This window comes from Xiphophorus couchianus, chromosome 1 (genome assembly GCF_001444195.1).
Source record: "Xiphophorus couchianus chromosome 1, X_couchianus-1.0, whole genome shotgun sequence".
NCBI classification, from domain to species: domain Eukaryota; kingdom Metazoa; phylum Chordata; class Actinopteri; order Cyprinodontiformes; family Poeciliidae; genus Xiphophorus; species Xiphophorus couchianus.
Window position 1 is genome coordinate 12,463,694 of NC_040228.1, and position 25,135 is coordinate 12,488,828.

General features: G+C 40.4%; 1 protein-coding gene across 17 annotated transcripts in view; it reads right to left on the bottom strand.

Moving 5' to 3' along the window:
• kif1b (kinesin family member 1B) overlaps positions 1-25,135 on the bottom strand; it is a 65,527-nt gene that overhangs the window by 8,942 nt on the left and 31,450 nt on the right. For 6 of the 17 annotated variants that reach the window (XM_028014903.1, XM_028014921.1, XM_028014928.1 and 3 more), the window contains 17 exons: positions 16,868-16,973; positions 16,753-16,770; positions 16,017-16,165; positions 14,427-14,605; positions 13,937-14,077; positions 6,873-7,127; positions 4,657-4,775; positions 4,335-4,420; positions 4,047-4,176; positions 3,599-3,752; positions 3,338-3,428; positions 3,136-3,254; positions 2,577-2,632; positions 857-965; positions 688-754; positions 465-549; positions 9-114 (listed from right to left, as the gene is read on the bottom strand). In XM_028014903.1, the coding sequence (XP_027870704.1) occupies positions 9-114; positions 465-549; positions 688-754; positions 857-965; positions 2,577-2,632; positions 3,136-3,254; positions 3,338-3,428; positions 3,599-3,752; positions 4,047-4,176; positions 4,335-4,420; positions 4,657-4,775; positions 6,873-7,127; positions 13,937-14,077; positions 14,427-14,605; positions 16,017-16,165; positions 16,753-16,770; positions 16,868-16,973 (1,970 nt within the window). Of the gene's footprint in view, positions 1-8; positions 115-464; positions 550-687; positions 755-856; positions 966-2,576; positions 2,633-3,135; positions 3,255-3,337; positions 3,429-3,598; positions 3,753-4,046; positions 4,177-4,334; positions 4,421-4,656; positions 4,776-6,872; positions 7,128-13,936; positions 14,078-14,426; positions 14,606-16,016; positions 16,166-16,752; positions 16,771-16,867; positions 16,974-19,973; positions 23,570-25,135 lie in introns of those variants that run through there. The other 11 variants (XM_028014936.1, XM_028014912.1, XM_028014946.1 and 8 more) reach the window with 6 other exon arrangements.

Consider the following 25,135-nt stretch of genomic DNA (forward strand, 5'->3'; position numbering starts at 1 on the left):
TCACGTACCTGTTAGTGTTGTGGGATGACTTGATATTCTTGGCAGAAATTATGTTCAGGGACAAGACGGCGTCGGCTGCGCTGTCGTCCACCTCGGCCTTGTTCCTGATACGACCTGATGGAGAATACAACGGCATGACGCGTCAATACGGTCACTGAGACTTCTTGAGCGATAAAAAAAATGTTAAAAACACACACACTCTACAAGCATCTGGTCAGAGTCCAGAGGCTGAATGGGAAAAATGTGAAATGTAATTATTTGGTCCATCTGTGGCAACTGCAGTGTATAAAAAGCTTAGAAAGAGAAGCTGCCTTAAGCAAAACAGAAGCCTCTCTCCCCTCCCAGAGGTATGTGTGGTATATTCGCAGTAAAGCCTCGTCTAAAGGGTTTATCCTCACTTTTTTACCCTGTGTTACTGTGTAGTTTCCATTAGATCAAGTGAAGCTCACGGACAGATGGCTCACCTACAACCAGCTCACGAACATCCTTCCAGTGGAGCTCGCTGCCTTTCTCGTGTATAAGAGTCACTGTGATCCTCCGCTGGATCCCCTACAGAAAAGATGAAAGGAGATCAAGATTGCAGCTTAAAAGCCACGGCAACAGAAACAACTTATACGATAGTATTATCATAGATAGACAAGTCTTTATCTACTGAATTTTGGGGAGTAGAAAATGTTCTACCCTTACCTGGTGCAAAAGGTAGGTGCCATGGCAGGGCAATCCGGCACTGTGATCCACTATAGCCGGGATGTACCTGTGTGTGGACAAAACCAGGTTAGACTTTATTGATAGGCTTCAATGCATTTTTAGAGGCTGGATTCATCCCCCTGGGAATGGTGCAAAGAGACACACTCACTCTCCGGTCGGCTCCAGCTCGCTTATCTCGAACCAGATGAGCAGGTCGTACTTGCTGACACACTGACCCAGGTTCGACTTGGTGATGGTGTTCAGCTTGGTGGCTGGAACTATCAAAAAACACACAAACACCCATCAGCTAAGTATTTTAAATTTGATGTTCCACTGAATTTCAGTGTTTAATACAAGACAACATAGTCATGTCGTATGGGCACATTGCTGAGTCTAGTGGATTATACAGGGCTTTGTAAAGGTAGAAAAGCTTCTTGGTTTTTGTCACATCCCAACCATAGACTTCAATGTGTTTTATTCGGACATTGTGATCGAAAACAACAAAGTGAAGACAAATTTTTACAAATGAAAATATGAAAACTATAAGGTGTATTTGATTTTTTCCCCCCATTTAATTAGTAAATAAAGTCCCTTGCAATTTAATCCAGAGGATCGTTAGAGAACATTAGTGAACAAACAACCTCTTGAAGACCAAGGCACACAGCCAACTGGTCAGGGACAAAGAAAACCGGTAAATCACCCTGAACCCAAATATCCCACAGTAAAACAGAGGTGGCAGCATCATGCTATGGGGACGCTGTTCAGACTGCGTGTGATTCTTCAAGAAAACCTACATTCTATAGATCTATAGATCAAAGTGTATTGATGTGCAAGGTCGACCTAGTCAAAGTCCAGACCTATAATCCAATTGAGAGTCTGTGGCAAGAGATGAAAAGGGATCATCACAGACGCCATTTATCTAATCTGACTGAGCCTGAAATTCCTTACAAAGAAGAACGGGCAAAAACGTCTGTTTGTAGATGTGACTTTTCAGATTTTGAGTAGTAGCAGCTTTTTTTTTTTTGAAAACCCACATGTCATTGTTCTTCCTTTATTGAAGTGTTTCATTACAGCAAAACAAATGTGAGAAATCAATGAGTGTGAATATTTTTGCAAGGGCCTGACTGAAATGTGAAGACAGTGTGAGGAGTTAATTGTCGCTTCACAACTTGGGACGCAATTTAAATTTCTGCAAATATGGGACATCTACTGGAAGGTAGGAGCTCCAGTCAGTCTAAGCAGCAAGGGGAGGTTAGAGCTGAGCCGTCGGGACCCAAACGTGTCCGCAGCGATCACTGCAGTGCTCCGATGTGCACCTGCAAACACGGAGCAGCACGAGAACAAAGCGCTAGTCTAATCACAAAACAGCATCTACGGGGGGCATCTAATGCCTCAACCGCTACCAAGTCCTGTGTACCAACCGTGGTGCTTAGGCACAGTGAACACGGGGTCGTGGAGCACTGAGAGGAAGGGGAAGTGTGAGAGCTGGTCAGCCTCGTCCTCCAGGCTGGCCACAGCGGAGGAGGCGAGGGCGTTGGCGTGCTCGGATAACGTGTCCAGCACTGTGCCGTTAACATAGCCGCTCATGAGGTAGCGGATCAACTCGATCTTACGGGTGTGGTCTGGATGGGTGATGTGCGTTTGCGTGTGTGAACGGCAGAAAAGATGGGTGAGTACATGTGTGGAGAAAAAAAGAAGAGTGGGGGGAAAAAAAGGCAGGACAGAGTTGGGTAAGAGGATTATAGAGATTGTACAAAAAGGGATCCAAAGGAAGCGAGAAATGAAAAAACGACATGTGACATATGGTTACATAACAAAGTCAAAGTTACGGGGAAATGATGGTGACAGAACATTTCACTATATTGCGGTGTTGTGTGATGATTTGTTACCTGGTTTGGACAGAGGCATGGGGATGGGGTAGTATTTCCGTGACTGTGTTGGAGGACTGTTAAAGAGGAAGAAAGGACATATGTATTTTAGTGAAAAATGTGCCTTCAATGAAGAACTTTTACCCTAACTGTTGAATATTTCCACATTTTGTTACATTTAAGACAGACATTTTTATTTGTATTTAATATGACAGGCCATCAGAAAATAGTTCCCTGTATGAATAATTTATAAACCACATTTTGCTGCAAGCCCTGAGGTAAACCTTTGCTCCCTTCAAGTGATTTTTAAAGACACTTTATTTTAGGATATCAGAATAAGAAGAGGTTCTAGATTCAAATGTATGGCAAACCTTTCAGAATTTTATCAGTAAAATTATTTTAAAAATCATGTCTCCTTTTCCCTCAATTTGCACAATAGTTAATCACTATGTGTTGCTCTTCCATCTAAAATGCAAATAAATCAGAAGTTAGCTGTTCTTATGTGACAACATCAGGAAAAAGATAAAGATACTTTTGAAGGCACTATATTCTACATTTCTATAGAAGGTATTTTTTAAACCTGATCAGGTCCTGGCCGTGGATGTGCAGCGGGTGCTGCTGATAGTGGCCGAACACCTCGAACACGATGGGCTTGCTCTTAATGTACTCAATAAAAGACTCTGTGACCTCCACTGAAACCTGCAAAGAAAAAGAAAAATGTAGTTTCTGGTCATAAGGAACAGTTTGGATTAAAGGAATGACGTCCAGATGTCTGTACTCACATTCTGGACATGGTAGAAACCCAGCGGAGCTCCTTTGCCGGTGTTCTTCAGCGGCTCGGTGGAGAAAGCCTCATCGTGGCGATGGAGAAAACTGAAACAAAACGTGAACACAAGTCAGAGTGATTAAATTAATTCAATTTACACACAAACGTGTAATGCTGTTGCAGTTTTCCTAAGCTGAAGGCTTGGTGAAGCATCACAAACCGATATTTCAGGCAATCTAAACAGCGCTGCTCTTATTTTTGAAGAATGTCGACTCACTTGAATTGGCAAAAGATGTCGGCGTACTCAGGTGGGACGCCGCTGGCCTGGAGGACAGTCACGCGGAAGGTGAAGATGCTCCCCACCTCCAGCTGGCCTGCTAGACCCTCACTGTGACTCAGCTTGGCGTCTGGGATGTTGCCCAGCTTCAGGTCTGAGGAGAACAACAGGGTCATCAAAAATGACCAAAAAAAGGAGAAAACTTACAGCTGCTGGCGTGTGAATTGCTCCTCTTTATTCATCACACCTGCCATTCACAATTTTTTTTTTTTTTTTAGCTTTGTAAAAAATCCTCTCACACAGCAAATAAAAGCCCCTGCATTTGCCTCATTTACACAACAAAGCTCAACTTTGGATCCACCAGGGACATCTGCCGAGCGTGTTCTCCGGCGAAGGGAAGAGAGGCTGAAAATTTACGAGTGGAGAGGTGAAAGTCTGGCGGCCGTACCCATGTCGTTGATTCTGTTGAGCTCCTCGGAGGGTGTGATGACCTCTGAGCTCTGACCCTGACCCTCCACAATGCGCAATTCCTCCAGGGACAAGCCAGAGCGGGTCATAACCGTAGAGGGAAAGTCAGTCTGATTGGATGGATAAAAGTCGGAGACATTAGCATATAGCTGGTCTAGAGAGGGTTTGAGTGTCTAAAGTTTCTTTACCAAGTTGGTATTTTTGGAGAAAAAAAAAATAGAAATAAAAGTCTGAGTATCAAACTGCTTTCATGTGACTCCAGACTCACCTTTTTGAAGTATTCATCATCAAAAGAAATCTTGGCAGTCCCCGACTGTCTAACCCCGGACCCGTAATCTGGAGCCTCCTCGTCAGCTAGAAAAGAAACAAGCTCTCCTTTTATCCCGATCTGTCACAAACCTAAACTGTCAAAGCACATCAAAGGGAATAAATAAGGGATCTGAGGGAATCTCTGCGTTGCCAGCGCATCGGATCCCTCAGGACTCTCCCACATGCTGCCATTAGAATCTCAAAGCCGAACTTAGAGCTACACATATTTTGTTAGTTGCTGTAATAATCCCGGAGCATTAGAGATCTCATTAATTACTCACCAGCTATAGCCTGGACCCCCACGCGCAGGAAGCCTCGCACCTCGCCCTTTTCTGTAACTATGGCAACCCGGTGAACAAGCGGCACAGGATACAGCAGGTTGCTCAGGTACACAAAAGCTCTGAGAGCAAAAAAAAGGGAGAAGAGAAACAATGAACAACCGCTGCAGCTGTGAGTCGCTACGCATCAATAACTGTAGCATTTATTTAGCATCTGAAGGTGGAACGCAGAGGTTTAAAAATTTAACATGTTTAGGACAAGTTATTAACAAATATATACAGTAAAATATTAGTGACAACAAAGTAAATGAAAAGGCAAAAAAGACAATGTAAAGAGCAAAAGCTACTTAAAATCTCTTTTTATACTTAATAGTTACATTTTTGTGTCTCATAAAGTTAAACAGTGGAATGACTGATCAGCAGATTGCAGCAGTAAAGACTATATAAGAGCATTTTACAGTGTTGGCCATTGGCCGTGCTGGTCTCACTGACATTTCGTTTCGCAAGACATGATTTGCAAGTGCAGCGCTCCTAGTTACATGCTATAACAACCTGCAGCACTTCGATGAAGACTAATGCCCAAAACAAAAGCACAAGACATCTATCTGTAAAATATCTGAAGTCAAAGTGATGCAGGGAAAAACCTGCACCCATGTGTTGTATTATTTGGATGCACCGACACTGCTTATTGCTAAGATATTATGTTTTCAGAAGGAGCTTCTCCATTTTGTACATTTTTGGTTACTCTGTGGTTACTTATGTTGCTACTTATGTTGCAAATTAAAAGTAGCAAACCGACCAGTCTGCCACAGGCCGTTTTTTTTTTACTAACCATGCATCAGTTTACATCCACTTCAGGGATATTTGTACATATATACAATTTTCTATCATCTATTGAGTCTAGAGTAAGTAGTGTAAGGTAAGTTAGCTACGGGTTATTGTGATTGGAACCGCGGAGTAACTGATCACATTTCAGGAGCAACCAAACAGAACCAAAATAAATGTAAATGAGGTGGCAACACAAAATTAAATGTAATTAGGTCCGAGATTTCAACTCTTACGACTGTTTGCCTCCAAAATTACTGAAAAGAAAGAAAATTAAACTACAGAAAAAAACACCTGAACATCACTGGTTTGAGCCTAGGGGAAGGAAGTGATACAAAATGAAAAGGCAACATGGTGCAAAAACAGGGGCGCAAACTGGGCAATTTTACTTGGAGGTGTTAACAGCACTCACAGTTATATGAAACCTAACTCTATTCAATGCATTTTCATTACTTAAAACCTGCAAATTATAAGCTGTTTTCCAGCTATATGACCATATACACGAAGTATAGCCTGTTTTAAAAACTAAAACATTGAAAAATGCTCTAATTTCAATTAAACAGAGTTACTTAGTAAGTTTTTTTTAATAATCAGGAATCATTGGAAGCAAGCTAATGCAACCAATACATAATAAATTAGACACAGCTGTCACCTACACCATGAGTCAACTTTTTTTTTTTTACAAAATAACATATGAAGCATTAACCTTCACATTATTATAGGTGTTTTTAGACTGCTTTAAAGGTATTTTTTGTGTTTTTGTTTTTTATTTCAACTGCTAAATACACCCACTAAAGAAAGTAGATTATAAACTGTTTTCCCCAATCGGTCAAATGACAAAAGTCTGAGTTCATACATTTCCGAAATAAAATGATTTCAAAGTAACACAAAACCCCCGAAACAAATCAAAATGAAAACAATCCAAGTTTAAAAACTGAAAAAGCCAACAAACAGGACAAGTACTTAGTTTGCTTAATGACAACAAATAGGCCGTTTTAACAGACAGATGGGAGTTAATGCAGTCAGCAGAGTGTGGTGGTGGAGGATGAGACATCTCACAGGAGGACGACGGCAGGAGGTGATGCTGGCTTTTCATCGTTCTTAGGAACAGAGTCCAAATTAAAAGTAGATTTTCGACAGCCGACCTCGGAGCACAGAACGATGACGAATTACGTTACATTAAAAAAATACTTCATTTATTTCCAGCTTCTCTGAGTCTGAGAAAAACAACAACTACTATTACATGTGCCTCCATTTCTTCAATTTAATTATTTTAAATTATACTCTTATCTTTGATACTTCAGCTACTCTTCACTGCATTCAACTAAAGTAAAACAAGCCAACAGCAGCTCTCCTGTCCCAGCCTCCATGTGCAGAGGAAGAGGATCACCGACCTTCCCACCAGGATGAACCAGGGGGAGCGGTCGTAGAAGGGGTCCTGCCCGTCGCTGAAGATGTCCGAGCCCTCTTCGGTGCCCGCATCCGAGCTCGTGTCGTCCACAAACGCCTCGTCGTCTATGAAGTCCGACATCTCGCTCTGGCGCTCGTCCGCCAGCTCAGTGATCTCAGAGTCGGAGGTGGAGAACGTGGGCGAGGGCGTTCGGTCGGCCAGGTGCTCGTTGACGCAGCCGTTGAAGATGGGAGAGCTACTGGGGGAGCGAAGGTTTGGGAACGGCAGTGAGGGTAACAGAAGAGTTAAAAAAAAAAAGCTTCAGAAGCTTTGTGAGGCATCAGTGATCTCATTTCATTTTGAAAAATTCTTGCTGTTTTTCTAAGTTTTCAGGGTTCCTACACATTTTTCATATAAATATTTTAGACTTCTGGAGACTTAACTCTCCGGATCTCTCAGTCCTTTGCAAAACATAAAATCCTAAAGCTCACTATAATATTGCAGGAGATATTTCAAAAGTGGATTCAAATGGGGAATCTTCAAAAATAAATTAAAAGGATGGAAAGAGAAAAAAAAGGACAAGTGAAAATATTTATCCAGACCTGAAAAATACTCGGATCAAATTCCACACTTGTCCAAACTGTGTAGGAACCCTGCTTTAATTCAAATAATCAAAAAGGTAAAAAGAAAGCCTCACTTTTCACCGCATTAATTACATGCATTCATTTAAAGCAAAAGCCACTTTTGCTTTAAATAAGCTCATCAGTTTAGGATTCATTTCATAAAGAGCCGGCATTAAACTAATCGCAGGTGTCACAGCAAATACCAGAAATGGTATTTTAAACCAACATGAATAACGGCACATTAATGGATTAGCATGTAAATCTCCTCATGTAGCTGTCTGAAAGAGGATAAAACACAAAACGCCAACATTCCCACCTCATCCAAACCCCATGTTAACATGAATTATAGAACGCGTCAGGAAGAGCATGGCAACCAATGACGATACAAAGTGAATCAGAAATAAAGGGAACACAACAAATGGTCACAAAAACTCAAAATGTGATGTGAAATAAAATAAATACACATTCAAATAAATAAAAAAAATCAGAAAAACAAATAAAATGGACAAACAAATTTAAATAATGAACAAAATATCATCTGGTATAAATGACAAAACATGATGTGGGAAACATGTGATATGACTGACACATGAATCTCCAATGAGAAGTGATGGCAATGAAAAATAAAATCCCTCAAGAAATCCTAAAAGCTTCAGTACAGCTTTGGTAAATAATACCGTTTTAAAACAAAATTTTAAACACAAATGAATAACAATCTGACTTCCGGTTTGAACGTCATCGTGATGGCCGCGCTGTGAACGGGCTCCCTAGAGAACCTAAGAAATTGAAATCCCAACCCCACTTAAACGACGAAAACATACCTATAAAGGTGAAAAAGAACTGGGGTGAGCGAAATACTTCAAAACTGATGCTTTGTAACGCCAATAAGCGGACGTTTAAAGTCGAGAAAATATTGCTAGCATTTTAGCTAATGCCAACTGCTATTCATCTCGAACCTCCGGTCTGAAAAATTACCGCTGCACTTTTTGACTTGAACTAAACAAACAACAGTGATACTATGGCTGAATGGGAGACGGTATTGCAGGAATTAAGAGGCTTCCGACAGGAAAATAATGCGCATCTGGGGGAAATAAAAGAAGAAATTCGAAAGATGAACACCAGACTAGATGAGGCTGAGGATCGGATTGAAAAAGCGGAGGAGAGGATTTTAACCACGGAGGACGCCGTCACTGAAATAATAAAGCTACAGATAAAGCTGGAGGATAAACTAATGGACCTAGAAAGCCGTACACGAAGAGAGAACATACGCATTTATGGCGTACCCGAGGCGGCAGAACGGGACTCGGCGTCAATGGGGGACTTTGTGGAGAAGTTGCTCCGTGAGGGCTTGGCGCTGTCCCAAGACGAGCTCGACATACACATTGAACGGGCCCACCGCTCTCTAGGCCCTCCGCCTCCAAGCGACGCTCCCCCGCGATCTATTGTTGTGAAATTCCTCAGTTTTAAAACCAAAGAACTTCTCCTTCGCAAAGCATGGCAGAAAAGAGGATTTACCTGGAACGGCAAGCAAGTGAATTTGGACCATGACTATCCCCCTCTGATTTTGAAAAAACGAAGAGAATACGCAGACGTGCGCAAGATTCTGAAGGAGCAGCAAATCCCCTTTCAGACTCTCTTTCCTGCCCGGCTGAGGGTGAAATATGGAGATGAAACGAAGATCTACAATACAGTGGTGGAAGCTACTGAAGACATGTCCAGTAGAGGCTACGCTGTGCGGGTCGTTAAGTCACCAGAAACGGCCCTGGAGCATCTGAAGCAGCTGACCTGGAGCAGAGTACGCGGCGGACCGGGGAGTGGGCCAGCAAACAAGAGGCGGGACCCCGCAGCCGGCTACAAAGAAAAACTCAGAGCCTTCAAGAGGTCTTCCCCCGCGCACAAGGAAAATTAAGGTTTATTCACTCAGTTACTAACAATCAAGACTTGTATTTGGTTTATGAAGTACAATAAGTAAATAAGGCAGGTTTCTCACGGTGCTCTCTACACTGAGGCCATAGCCACCAAGGGCCCCTTCATTAACCGATGAAGAAGCTGCCTCTGGAGGTGAAGCAGGGTTCTCATCTGAGACCCCCACCTTGGAAGTCAAGAGTTCAGTTTGAGTTCTGTTTGTTCTTAATGTTGACTTTTTTATATGTTTTATGTTCAGTGTTTTTTAGAGTGAGCGGGGAGCCCAATAATCTTTGTGATATAATTAAGAAATATAAGTTAGATGAGTAGCAGGTTGATAAAATTGGTGTCAAACAACATTAATGGCTTACATAGTCCAGTAAAAAGGCAGAAAGTCCTATCTAAATTTAAGAGAGATAAAGCCCAAATTGTTTTATTGCAGGAAACACATCTACCGGATAGCGAGCATGTTAAGTTAAACAAGATGGGTTTTAAACATGTGTTTTTTTCGTCCCACAATTCTGGGAGGCGAAGGGGAGTGGCAATTTTGTTATCTGGAATTCTTAACTATCAACACATATCAGAGTACAAAGATAAAGAAGGTCGCTACATAATGATTACGGGCAGGATTGATGGTATCATGACCACCATCCTGAATATATACATTCCACCGGGCAGTGATTGGTCCCTGTATAGACAGGTTCTCGAAATTGCAACAACGAGGAGTCAGGGAACTTTAATATGCGGGGGTGACTTCAATATTTTATTAAACACCAAATTTGATTCTTCTAGTGGGAAAGGCGATGGACGAAATATTGGTAAGAGGATGGGACACCTCATGGACGATTTAGGATTAGTTGATGTATGGCGAGAACATCACCCAACTAATAGAGAATACACCCACTTCTCTCACCCTCATAACTTATATTCTAGGTTAGATTACATTCTTACGTTCAAGAATGATTTGTTTAAAATTAAAACCTGTGAAATCGGTCCATGTACAATCTCTGACCATAATCCAGTTTACGCTGATATTTGTCTGAATGGGAAAAAGAGATCTACATTATGGAGGATGAACACAAATATTTTAAACTACCCAAACATTAAAGAGAAGTTAAAAAAAGAAATAGAAAATTATTTAGCTCAAAATGATAATGAGGAGGTGTCACCAGGAATATTATGGGATGCAATGAAGGCAGTGATTAGAGGGAAAATAATTAGTATATCCACCCACCTAAAAAAGGAAAACATACAAAAACGTAAATACCTGGAAGATAAATTGTTAAAACTGCAACACGAACACTCTGTGACTATGAACGACAGCATTAAATCGGATATAGCAAAATTTAAAAAAGAATTAGACGACTTAAGCATGGTTGAAGTACAGAGAAAAATAATTTTTAACAAACAGCAGTACTGTGATGTAGGCGGGAAATCATTAAAACTTCTTTCATATAAACTCAGAAAGCAGCAAGCAGAGAGGACTATACACAAAATAAGAAATCCTTTAGATGGCCAATTAGAAACCGAAGAGGAGAAAATTCAACAATGTTTTCAGAACTATTACAGAAAACTTTACTCCCAAACCCATGTAGATAATAATCAAGATGTTAATACTTTTCTGTCTAATTTGGAGTTACCAACAGTGACGGAGGAACAAAATAAATTGTTAGTATCCACAATAACCAGAGAAGAAATTCACTCGGCAATTAAAAGATTAAAAGGGGGTAAAATGGCAGGATCAGATGGATTTGGCCCAGAATGGTATAAAATAATGCAGGACCATTTGACTCCCATCTTGCAGAAAACATTTAATTGGGTAATGAAGGGAAAAATTGTACCCCCATCATGGAAAGAAGCAATAATCTCTATAATTAAGAAAGAAGGAAAAGACAACCTAAATTGTAGTAACTACCGCCCAATCAGTGTATTAAATATTGATTATAAGTTGTTCACTTCCATCATCTCTAAGAGACTTGAAACTATCCTACCAGGACTAATACATAATGATCAAACAGGCTTTATTAAACATCGACAAACTCAAGATAACATTAGGAAAGTTTTACATATTATGAACCAGGTTCACAGACAAAAAATAGAGACTTTAGTGTTAAGTTTAGACGCCGAAAAGGCATTTGATTCTGTGAGGTGGTCCTTTTTATACCAGGTTCTTGAGAGATTTGGATTTGATAAATCTATAATAGATACTATATCTGGGTTGTATGATAAACCAACAGCCAAAATTAAAATTAATGGAGACCTTACTGAATCACTCATACTCGAGCGAGGGACTCGACAGGGCTGCTGTTTGTCGCCACTCCTCTTCGCCTTGTTTATAGAACCATTGAGCCAGTGGATCAGACAAAGACGGGATATAATTGGAATAAGGACCATAGGAGGGGAGCAAAAATTGGCATTATTTGCTGATGACTTGTTGCTTGTTATATCTCATCCTACTCAGGCTCTCCCCAAGTTAATGAAAATCTTATCAGATTTCGGTCTATACTCAGGATACAAGGTTAATGTGAACAAAACACAGGTTCTAGCGGTGAATTATGACCCACCAGCTGAAATTAAAAATTGCTATAAATGGAAATGGGAGGCAGATAGTATTAGGTACCTGGGGGTGGTGATCCATCGTGACCCTAATGAAATGTTTGAAGCCAATTATGCCCCCTTGAACATAGCCATAAAGTCAGATATCCAAAGATGGAACGCCATACCTTTTTTAGACCTACACTCCAGGATTGAGTCAGTTAAATTAAACATTCTCCCCCGATTTTTGTATTTATTTCAATCCCTACCAGTTCCCGTACCGTCAAAACAATTTGTAGAATGGGATAAGATGCTGTCCAAATACATTTGGAAAGGGAAAAAAGCCAGAGTCAAATACAAAACTCTACAATTAAAAAAGGAAAAAGGGGGTTGTGGGCTTCCATGTTTACGAGAATATTTTTGTGCAGCTCAGTTGAGACCTTTGATATGTTTGTGCTGTCCGGATTACACTGCAGGATGGAAAAATGTGGAAGGGGAAACGGTCAAAACAATGCCGATTAAAGCCATAATAGCTGACACAAAATTACAGAGTAAAATTAATTTGGCAGATGAACCAATATCACAAGTAATGATATCTGCATGGAACGAAGCAATTAGAATCTGTGATTTAGAAAATGCCTCTAAACTCTTAAGATGGTGCGCTTATGATTCGGATTTCCCCCCAAATCAACAGGACGATAGATTCAAGAAGTGGATTTCAAAAGGCCTAACTAATTACTATTCCTTTGTCCATAAAGGGACGTTCCAATGTTTTGAGACCCTGAAAAGAAAACATGATTTATGTGCAGATGACTTTTTTAGATTTTTACAGGTCAGAAATTATTTTAATAAAGAGCTAAAAGTACATTTACATAATTTGAGATTTGTGGAAACGTTTATATTACTAACTAAATCAAAACCAGGTAAAACAATTTCCAGGTTATATGACGCCATCCTGCGGTGTAAGAAGGACAGCACTGTTTATATTAAAATGAAGTGGGAAAAAGAAGCCAGCCTGACAATTTCAGAAGAAGATTGGGGCCACATCTGTAAGATTCCATGGACAACAACAAGATCGAAGGTTTGGCGTGAATTCTGCTGGAAAAATATTATAAGATTTTTTATAACCCCAAAGCAGAAACGATACCAGGGAAGGGGTTTTACCTGCTGGAGATGTGGAAGGGATGACGCCAATCATTTCCATATTTTCTGGGACTGCCAAACCATTCAGCAATATTGGTCTCAAATCCATAACCATTTACAGAACATCTTCACGGCTAATTTTCCTTTAACTTTTGAATGCATATTTTTATGTAACATACCGGTTGACAAACTGAACTACAACGATCAAAAACTTCTGTTCATTTTACTGGCCGGGAGCAAAAAGGCCCTCACAAGAAAATGGCTTAAACGGGAACCTCCAACAACTGATGACTGGATAAATGTAGTGAAAGAGATCTATATACTGGAGAGACTATCTTTTTCCATTAATGTGCGGAGAGATGCTTTCTACAAGATATGGTCAAAGTGGACAGAATATGTTAAACCTGTTGTGTCTGATTTTTCGTAAACCTTGCTGTCATTCAGATTTATGCTCTAATTTGACATGTCAATTATTGGTCGGTACTCGGGTCGCCCCGCCGCTCCCATTTAAGTTTTTTTTTTTTCCTTTTTTCTTTCTCTCTCTCTTATCTAAACTTAGAAAATAGAGAAAGCATGTAACAATGTGAATGTAATCGGCGCAATTATATAATTGTATTGTAATGTGCCTTCTCAATAAAAATGTTAATATAAAAAAAAACAAATGAATAACAATCTAATTGCTCTTCTTAAAAAGTGTAAACAATGAAAAATGTAGCAACATTTTTTAAGTCAGCTTAAATACCCTGATACTGGTAACCAACCCTTCCCTGGTACTGTTTAACAAGTAAAAAGCAAAAAGCAAAAAAAGCAAGAACCAAAACTATTTAGTTGAAATGTGTAGTGCTCATATTCAGCTACAAACCTCCCAACAAGCTTAAACCAGTGGAAACGGTCGTAGAACGGGTCGTTTCCTGTCAGAGTTCCCTCTCCATCGCCGTCCTGGTGAGTGGAGGCCATTTCTCCAGCGCGGTCATACATCTCCCTCATCTGCTCCAGCCTCTGCCTGTAAATGACCACATGCACTCAGGATTAATGGATGCAGGATGGAAATTTACAGCTCACAAAAAAAAAAACTGGAGGGGGAGAAAAAGCGATAATGTTCAGGCGATTTGAATTTGACTATTTTCTCTGTAGAGATAAAAAAAAAAAGGCAAAAATAAGTCAAAACAATTGATTTTTAAAATACTGTATAAAATGGCTTCCTTCACATTTTTGAAACTCCTACTACAGATGCCTATATCTAAAGTCAGAGCAATAATCGAACAGTTTGCAACAACTGTAGTAGAAGACACTGTGTAGTCCAACTACTCTCATGGCTACATCATGTGTGTGCAAATTAAGGTAATTATTACTTGAGTTTTTCCAGGGACCAGTAGTGTGTAGCTCCATTCTTCAGGTCCTGAACCTCGACAGCGACCACGGTGCGAGGGAAGGGTCTCGGATCGCGTTCCTTCTCCGGCTCTGGGGGCAGGAGTTCAGGGGGCAGTGGAGAGTACAACGTGTCTGTCAGCAGGACGAACTGGAACTGGACCTGAGGAAGAGGGAGAATTTAGAAAGGACCTCACCCTCAACGAGTCACTTCAGCCTCAAACTATTGCCAAAACTTGACTTTAAAACATCCAGAGAATGAAAACTCAAGATGAAAACACTGTGGAAAGTGACTCTACTGTAGCATCTTGCAGTTCATGTGGAGTGTAAATCCCTTGGCTTCCTGGTGGAAGGCAAAGTATAGCAAACCAGCTTTAGATTTGCTCCCACTTCCATTTGTCCAAGTGACAGTGGATCAATGCTGCATTCTGGATGATTTAAAAGTCAGACTAGAGCACCGCTCCTCTACCATTTTTTTCCCCCACCACATTCAATCAACATTACATTAAAGTGTCACATCCTGAGCATGTAAAACTGTGAGGGAGATGCAATGTTTTAGCTAAATAATATCAAAGGTAAGACACACAAAGTCCACCAGAGTCATCATGTGTACTTTGGACTCAGTTTTCTGTTGTGACTGCCAAAAACTGTTTGACTTCTAAACATCAGCGGATGCTTTTGGTTTCCCTTGTGATGCTCTGCATTGCCTGAAGACATCACACGCGTTTGTGTTTAGAAATCTAGCCGGCAGACTATGCCAAATGTCATTTTTAGTCACACAAACTATTAGAGGATCATTTAAAAGCTGCAAGAACGAGAGACAGATGCCACTCAAAAACACCCCAAATGACAAATTTTATTCAATAATAACTGTCTTCTCATGGGACAAACCAGGCTAATTCAGTCAACTACAATTCAATCCAAAACTGTCATACATAAAAATACCAATATGACTAAAACTGCCCATCTAAAGTAGACCTATTTATTTATCCATTTTGCCTGATCATGCAATAAGTATTAAGGACAGGCCACAGGCTGTATTTTAGTATTTTAACTGGATAATCTCAAAAACTCTCTGATCCAATTAAAGTTCTGACTTTGATCCACTGACAAAAGGTTAAGGTAATACAAAGCATAAATTACCTAACAGCGCCACTCATTAAGGATGATGTACATGTCATATTTCCGTATTATAAACAATTTCCGGAACATTTCAGAAAGATACCAAAAAAGGGAACCCAGGAGAAGACCCGACTTTAAATGAAAAAAACTAATTTGCATTATAAATATTGTGCGTTTCACCTCCAGCAGATGCAATTGATCCACATTTTCCTCAGTCTCGTCTTGCATGTCATTGTGACTTCATCACCATTCTCCATCATCTTTTGGCCACTTGGACCCAGTTTATCTTTATTTCTTTGAAGAATCAAAGTTTACCCAAATGACTCATTATTGGCGTGCAGAGCGGGATTGCATTACCAAATATTGCATCAGACCGGTCCTCAGTTATTGCAGTATAACACACATTGTTATATTCATCGTAACAACATTAACAGCAGCATGATTTCTCTCACTTTTTTCTTCAGCTCCACACTGATGGCGTTGGCCTCCTTCAGGTACACGGCGTTCCCCCACAGCTGGTCACGCAGGGAGGTGAACTGATGGTACCTCCACTTCCTGAAGGCCCACTGAGCCAGCTCAAACTCATGCTGCGTCCACGGCACTGTGGAAAACACACCAAGCAGAGGTGACATCAACATAATGCTCACGGCGCATTTTAAAGGCAAATTAGACCAGGGGAAAAAATTCTGAAGGGTCTTTACAGAGCCGTTTGGATTGTCTAAGCCTCTCCACGGGTTCAAAGAATGTTAAATTAATGGAAGAAAATCAGCATAATTCATAACGTGGAGTCCTGAAGGCAAATTTCCTGCAAGAAATGACTGTGCAGAGACAGTAAGACCGTTTTAAAATCCAAACTGGACTATTTTTCCAATTCAGCTCCACACAATTTCTAAAAGTGTCAACTTACCAACAGCAGCTGGACTTAAAACTTCAAGCAGATGCCAGTAAGGTGTTAAAAATGGAAAATGAAATTAGGAGGAATTAGTTGTCTGACTTTTTAAGACAATTTGTAGCCAACGGGCTGAAACATTAAAACAGTACGGTCATTTAAACATCTAGTAAACTGTTATGTTGGATTAGATTTATGAATCTATAGTCTGATTTCAATTAGTATCTTTGGTGGGAAATTAGAATGACTATTAATATGTCTTAGAATAAAAGATGACTATAGAAAAATGATATACGCACATCCCAGTAATTTAGGCTCTGGACACAGAATGTGGAAGAAAACACACAGCTCATTTATTTATATACTTTTCATTCTTGGCTAATGCAGCAAAAGAAACATCTTCTTTGTACACACCTTCCTCCTCTTCGTCCTCCTCCAGCTCTGCCTCATCGGGCGTCTCTGCGACCAGAGAGCGCGTCTCCACCTGCTTCTGGAGCTCCTGCAGTTTGCTCTCGTAAACCTGGACACCAACACACAGGGGGACATGGACAGCTGTCCATCAGCTGCACACACAGGTGAAATCAGCAACACAATTCAGCCCAAATAACAGCCCAGGACTGATTCCAGGAACTTTGTTGCTGAAAACTTTGATCATTTATCCAAAGACATTTGTCTGCAACATAAGGGTAAGTTTACATTTTTTGCATAATCTAGAATGATGGCAAATAAGTATGTTGCAACATGTCAGTACACAATAAACAGCAGAATACTTTTGCCCATTGTGTAAAATATTAATAGCCTAGAAAATGTATTACTTGGAACAACAAGAAACAACAAAAAAACCATATCCAAACCGATTTGTAAATCAGAAAGCAAAACCCATCAGCATACATTATTAAAATTTAAAATGCTAAGTGATTTTTTTTTTTTTTTTGCTTCAGTAGAAGAAGAAAAGAACCGAGAGAAGCTGAGTCAAATGTAATCCAATGAGGGGCGCCATCATCATCATCACCATCATCAGAGAAGGACAGGCAGGCTGTGGTCCCGATGACCTCATCCTGTTTGTTCACAGTATTCTGGGAAAACAATGAAGCCTTTTCATCTGGTGCTGACCTCCTCGGCTCGCTGCTGAGAACTACCGACAAACCGAAACCCCAACTCTCTGCTCGAATGAGAGAAGACTTACAGCGTAAAGCTGGCAGAACTTTCACCATCATAAGAAACGTCATACATTAGATTCAGATTCACAATGAGCATTTAAAGTGTTTAAATATTTTAGAAATGTAATACTTATAGGCTTTGAAAGCCAAATGTAAGCCTCTTTCCAACACACACTCATTTGTGCAACATTATCAGTGTTGATAATCGCTATCATGAGAAACAAAGTGAATTTTAATGGATTACAATTCACATGAGCAGAGTACTGGACTCTACCTATTCAGGACTTTTTACCTCGTCTTTCACAGCTTCTAAAATATTAAGTGCTGCATCCGTCCTCATCACAGCATTTTTAAGTTACCTGAACTAAACTCTGCTTCTGACACCTGTTTTATTTGGGACTTCATTTCAGTCACACTCTTCTCGAGCAAGTTTTTTTTTTTTTTTTTAAATCACTTGCCATTAATGTGAGCATGTGCTGCAAAAGCTTTATTATTGGGTCGTATATTTCTTTCCAACAAACTGTTTTTACTTTTTACAGTGACATTCCCAGCAAACAGAATGTTTGCAGTTGGCTGCTGCACCATCCTGTCCTTCAGTGTCACGTGACCTGCTTCTGCAGACTGTCATAAATACCCACCCACCCCCAAGACACACACACACACACACATCTGACTGCACAGGGAGCAGATGAAACACTAGTTAAGTTTCTTCCCCTTCAAAGCAAAATGCTAAGTAGGGCTACTTGGTTAGGAAAAACAATATGTAAAATAATGAACTGAGTTCATGTTTAAATCATGATTACTAAACACAAGAAATTAGTTTTCCATTTAGGTATGCAACCAACATCAGCCACCTGGATAGACAAAAAATGTTGACAAAACCAACAAATTCAGTGATTTACCTCAGCGCAGCAATTTAAGTCAGATAAAGAATATTACATTTACTCCCTGCCTAGACGAGGAGGTCTGGCTCCAGCTGGTGATGGACTGGAGCAGCCAGGCATCAGAGAGACCTGTGGGTCGGGGGAGAAGCCCACGACAGAACCCACTGATCGTTGAGCTGACCAAGAACAGTATGTACTTCCCCAAGTCTCCAAAGAATTTACAACATCACCAGAAAAAGCTGTAGAATTGTCAAAAGTCACACAAAAAAAGTCAGGAGAGGGCTATGGAAGCTTGCTAAATATGTCGACAACATTGTTGACTGGACAGCACTGGTTCAGGTGGAAAAATAAGTCTGTCAGACAGACAGACGTATGCTGGATCTTCAGACAGACAGAAGCATAATTGCAAATTTGAATATGGCCAGAATAATAAAGATTTTATTTTTTGATGAGGTATTTTGATTACTTGATGCCAGAACCCTAGTCAGGGTTTCCCTCAGTGTATTATAAGCCTGGCAGGCCACCAGGCTTTACTTGCCCCCCACCTGTCTAAGTGTTGTTCTTTATTTAAATCTTTACTTATACACCAGTAACAGTGACAGTAAAGACAGATTAAGCTAGGGTTTATAGTTGACACATTGAATTGTGCCTTCCCTTCACCTTCCCATTGACCTCATGCTATTATTTCACTTTATGATTCCTGCACATGCACCTCCAAATGTTTTGTAACTGTCAATATTTTTCAACAGAAAAACATGATGGGCTGCTAGTGGACTGACCTAGCGCACCTACACCAGGCGTAGCAGGTTCTCTGGGGGAAACCCTGCTAGTGCCACGTTTATGAAGTAAGAGAACAGTTTTCTTTGGAGGATTTGTCTACACATTAACTGGGCTACCATTAAAATATGGTATGAGCCAAATTATTAGGAGTCATTCAGCGTAGCACTGCAGGCAACTGAAGACATTGGCTGAAGGAGGAAATCGTGAATTTCTTTTTTTAAAAACCCCAAACTAATAATGTAAATGGGGTTCCACATGCTCAGTGGTAGAGCAGGCACATCATATTCACAGTCCTCAATGCAGATCCGGTCCGAATCCTGTCAATCTACTAAGGAGTAAAGGCAATTAATTCCACAAAGACTTTATGAAAATAAAAATAACTGCTGTTGAATGTGTCGCTTTGGAGGCATCTATTGAAACAGAAGACATCCTGCAGAGACTTGAGTTACTGCTGTCAAGACAAGCTATCAATGCAGCTCCATGAACATCACTGATTTACATGGAACACCACAATAGTAAACAATGAGATACTGATGAAATTCAGAGCTTTGGGAATTGCACTGTCAAATGTCCATAATTCAATGAGTATGACACTACAGACTAAAAGTCCTGATTGGGATCTCTGTAGGTCTACAATTTTATCCTGTACAGTATTGAAGAAAAACAAACAAAAATAAAACTCTTTAGTAGAAAACCTTCAAATAAAAGTAGGTAATTTTATTTCAGTCATCATTTGAAAAATAAATTCTCCAGCAACACACGTGTCCTTTTTTTGCAAATATACTTGTAAATAATATTCATCAGGTCTTATAGGTCTGGAGAAAATACCTAATATACTGTAAAAGCAACAGCACACACAGTCAAAATGAGGCACATACTGATGATTAAACAAGATGTACAACACTTGTATCGAGGTTATGTGTTTTTCAGAAGAAAAGCATACTGTACAGAGTTCATTTGATGTTTTATGCACACTTTCCAGTCTAACTGGTTACCATCAGAACTGGAGCAATTCCAGAATTGCTTTTTTATAAGGAGCAGGTCCTATAAGTTTAGGACTTCTAAGATGTAACATGCAAAAATAGATAGTCATCGAGGGACAGTAATCATTACATTCAGTCTGATAGTCTTTAAAACATATTCCTTAAGCATTTGTTTCTGATTATATGTTATGAGAATTATTGGGGTGACTTAGAGCTGCAGCAAGTAAAAGTTATGAACAGACAAATCTTTCTGCTAAAACTATTTGAAGCAGCTACAGCACAGAACAATCGGTGGGAAAAACAGATGTATTTCTCTGAATGATTGCTTTTTCTGTCTGGATCCAACAAAAACTAAACAGTCCTCAAAATCTCATTTGATATGGACATTTCTCCTGAATAACAAGTATGCAAACATTTCAAGTCGTTGCCCTTCCTCCAACATTTTTTAAAGGCCAGACTTTGGGAACCATGACAACACTCAGTGGGTATCCATTGACACAAAGTGAGCTCTGTGCTTATCCAATGAACCACAAGACTAAAATTTTAAGGCTGGACTACAATTTTTTTAAAATGCAGTACAATTTACATGGTGAACATTTTATGACTTGGGGGAAAAACTGCTGAATTCTTCAGAAAGGTTTTGACTATAAACTTAATATCTCAGCTGTGTGTCTCAGCATTTCAGCCATAAATCCTGGAGCTTAATGAGCTCCAGGATTTGAAGAAATAATAGATATTTGATAGGGGGAGGGTAAAAAGAAATCTAAGAAATCAAGTTACAGGTGTAAAATAACCATCACTGTGCTCCCTGGGTAAATACACAGCTTACCAAAGACTTGGAGTGCAAATACTTTAACAAAAGTGGTGGCAGTTACATGAAAAAAAAGCACAAGAAAGGATACAAATCACAAAGCTGCTTGCAAAAACAACTGAACTTTTTGGTGTGTTGTGAAGTTTCTTAAAAAAAAAAAGAAGAAAAAGAGCCAGCACAGTGAATACATAGGAAAAGAAAAAGAAAATACTGAATTGCAAATGCATAGCAGGGTTAATAAAGTTAGTGCATAAAAAGGCACTTATTGAATATCACACACAATTACTACGATCGCAGTCTTGAGTTAAAAAAGGCGCACCTTTCACTGGTGCTTCAAGTTCTTCAAATTTAAATGAGCAAGAATAGTTTGATTGCTAAGTAAGGAGAATGGTGATTTGTGATTTGCATTAAAAGTCTAAAATTGCAATAAGGACTCGTTTTTTTCCATCTGGAAGTCAGTCAAATGGCACAAAAATGAAATAAATACCAACTGCTTTCTGTTCCTCATTTGGGCAATAACATGCCATAGTGCTGCGGCTTGAAACATTCGTCATCAAATCAATACTAAAATGATAAAAATGTAAACTCAGACATTCAAACATGAGCATAATTTTGGCAAATCAAAGCATGACTCATGAATTGTCGTACATGCTGATAAATGAACAGGCGAAGTGTTGCTCTCCTGTTAAAAATAACCCCCTTATCGTCTTCTTGGCTTTAAATCCTTGTGACTCTCTCAATGCTCCTGAAGACGACCGACACACACATACACACACACAATGCAGCACAAACTGATAAAAATTAGGAATAACATGATCATGATGATGAGAAAAGGTCTTTTTTTTTTTTACATTTTGAACAACACTTGGATCAACCAGTAACACATTTATCAAGTGCAATAGTCCCAGTCAGTTTTGCTGTTGTGATCTGTAATGCGTTTGCCTAAAAGTAAAAGTGTTTGAAACTACATAGTTCTGTCCCTCTGTCAGTCAGACTGCCGTCTCTCTGCTGGCTTTTAGATTGGGAGCGGACATTTGCCTGCGCATTCGTGGAGGCGGCTGAAAGCTGAAAGGAGGGTTAGCATGGTCAGCGTGGTGGTACTGCTGGTGGCCGCCGAAGACGCCGTCTGTGTACATCACGCCATTGTAGTGGCACGGCGGATGCTGGTAGTGAAGCGCCGGCTGCGCTGGTGGGTTGGGGTGGTAGAAAGCCTGAGTGTGTCTCCTGTTTTCGGGTGGCTGCAGAGACTCCATGGAACCCGAGGGCCGCTGGCGGTGGTTAAAAGAGTTGCTGCGGCCGCGTTCGTGTGGCTGTTGGTTGTTCCTATGGTTTTGTCTGTGACCCTGGTTTAAACCTTGCTCAGAGTCTCTACGGCGCTGGACTGAAGTGTTCGGCAGAGGCGGGGTGATGTGGACGACTGAGGCAGCCATCTTGTCTCTGGGCTGTACTGCTTCTTCAGCAGGGCTTTCTCCTTCCTCTTCTTCTACAGCTTCTTTGGGCACCTTTAGCTCTATGACTTGCTGGTCTGTAATGATGATATGAGTACCTGGACTCCATGAGTTGCGGTGCTTGGGGTTACTTTTGAAGGGGAAGCGCAGCTTACGGTCTTCTGGTGGTATAAAGCGGTGAGGTCCAGGATGACGGCGGAGCTGCTTGGAGATTTCTTGCTGCTGGAGGTTCTTGAGGCGTACCTGCTCCTGGCGCATCCAGCGCATGTGACCTCGCTTTATGGTGGAGTCGTCCCCTGCGTTTTGGCATATTTGTGCATCCACGTCCTCCCCCTCTGGCTTCTCCTGCACCGGAGACTTCTCTTCCCGAGGGCTTGGGGTTCTAGTCGCACTAGTGGGAGCTCCTGCCATGGGAGGCTTTTCTTGGCCCTCCGGGGTGATGAGAGGAAGAACCTTTTCCATTTTCACCATTTTATTCCTGAGAGCACGGATCTCCTCGTCCTTCATGTTATTCTGCTTCTTCACCTCCTGCAGGATGTCCTCTAGTTTATCAATGTGCACTTTGAGATCGTCCATCACTACTCCTCCGGGCCGAGCGCAGTTCGTAATGACGTCCTCAATGCGCTCGTCGCCGACTCCCACAGTGTCCCAAACATCCCGAGCCACGGCCCTCCACGAGTCCCGCTCGTTGGGGTCCTTCTTGCAGTAGCTCGCACAGAGCTCCTTCATCTTCACGATAGCCAGAGCCTCGATCTCCTGCCGTGTGTGGCGGAAATCATTCAGTGCTACCTCGTAACAGATCTCTTTCACCGCCTGGATCTTCAGATCGGAGATGGTCACCCACTTGGAGTCCTTGGTGAAGCGCCGGCGTTGGGGGATCTGGTACATTTTAACTGGTTCTCTTTTTTTCCCACTGCTGGGTAAGCCACATTTTTTCACTATGGTTTGCAGCTTGCTGGGCGGCAGCTTTTCCCTCAGGGAAGTGATCAGTCTCCAGCTCTCTTCACAAGACCGCTTATCTGAGTCATCCCCACTATCAGAGTCTCCATCCTTGAGAAAACAACAAACCAAAATGGTTCCCAAAAAAAGGAGAAATTACAATGGGAAATCAGGGAGAGGATGAAAGAATGGTTTTAAAAAAAGAATGACTACAAAAAAATGGTATGAATATGCAACATGGGAACCTAAACCTAGAGCAAAGTAGGAGTCATGGGCCAATTAAAGAGAATTTTCCTGGATTTGTAGGACTTACTTTATAAAAAAAATACTTTTTTATAAATTATACTCTATGTATTTAGCAATAGGGATGTCCTGACCAAAGGAATGCATCAGACTTTGGTTGCGATCTGACCTGATTAAATGGCCAGTGTTTTCTCTCATCAGGTGAGTCTCTGAATAAACTCGCCTCACACCATCTGTTTTAATGTCTGTGCTTGTGAAAACAAAGACTAGCAAAACTAGAGTAGCTAGATTAATGAGCTTGGTGTGCTCAGATATTCACATGTAGTAAAGAGCTTCGCAGAAAGCAGCAACACTATACTTTAAATGTTGAGTTATTTCAAAGCAAATTGCCAAGTTTATGAAGCAATACAACTGCTCCTGAGAGCTTTCTGCACTGAATTGTTACAAGCCAAATTACCGGTAACATATAATATCAAAACTCTCTGAAAACATGTTAAAATTGGCCAATAAATTCAGAAAACCTGTTTACACCAAAACCTTGTTCACAAAATTCAAATTTAAATTTACCAAAATCTGTGTCCACAAAATAACCCTAGTCAGAAATATGGATGCAATATCCAGAGCCTCATTGGTGATAAATTATAATGGAATATATTAATGCATGTAATGGTGTTTAACTATATTTTAAAGATACTGAAATTTCAAACATGTCTACAGAATTGATATTGGACTATGACATGGTATATATAAGTGCCTGTTCTTAAATGATAACAAATCTTGATCAGGACATCCCTACTTTGCATACATCACAACGGTGAAAGATGTATGGCGCCATGCAGAGTCACCTCAGGAATTTCACTCAAACTCAAGATGGGAAAAGAAATTCAAAGCAACAGTGGCTTCATTGACATTCTTCTCAGTTTTTCTGTATCTTTACCACTTAAACGGCCACAGGGTATGAATTTATGTTTTTTTTTAATAATTGGGAGCAAATTTTCAGATGATTGTTTCCTTTGTTGCATATTAATAGTAAAAGTAAAAGCATGTCTATAATGATCAGAAAGGAAATAACAGACGATAGTTGCTGGTTGGAGTACTTTTCTAATGATTTGTGATATTCCTCTTCTTAATTGAAAGTTTTACAATTTGACAGCTGGATCCCAAACATGCGACAGCGGCATGCACACAGGTGGACTTTGGAGCCTTAGTCCAGAAGGTTTGAGTGGCTTTAGTGTTAGCGGTGAATTAGAAGACAGAGTGTTGTTGCAGCTGATCAGAAAGTCAGTAGAGAAGACGACCAGAAGTGAGGGCAAGTGTTAATCCACTACAAAAAAGTTGTTAGTTGGAAAAACAAAATGCAGTTTCTCATTTATTTATTTTTTGTAGACAACAAACATTACAGATCACAACCAGTCGACACTGACGGTCAGTTTT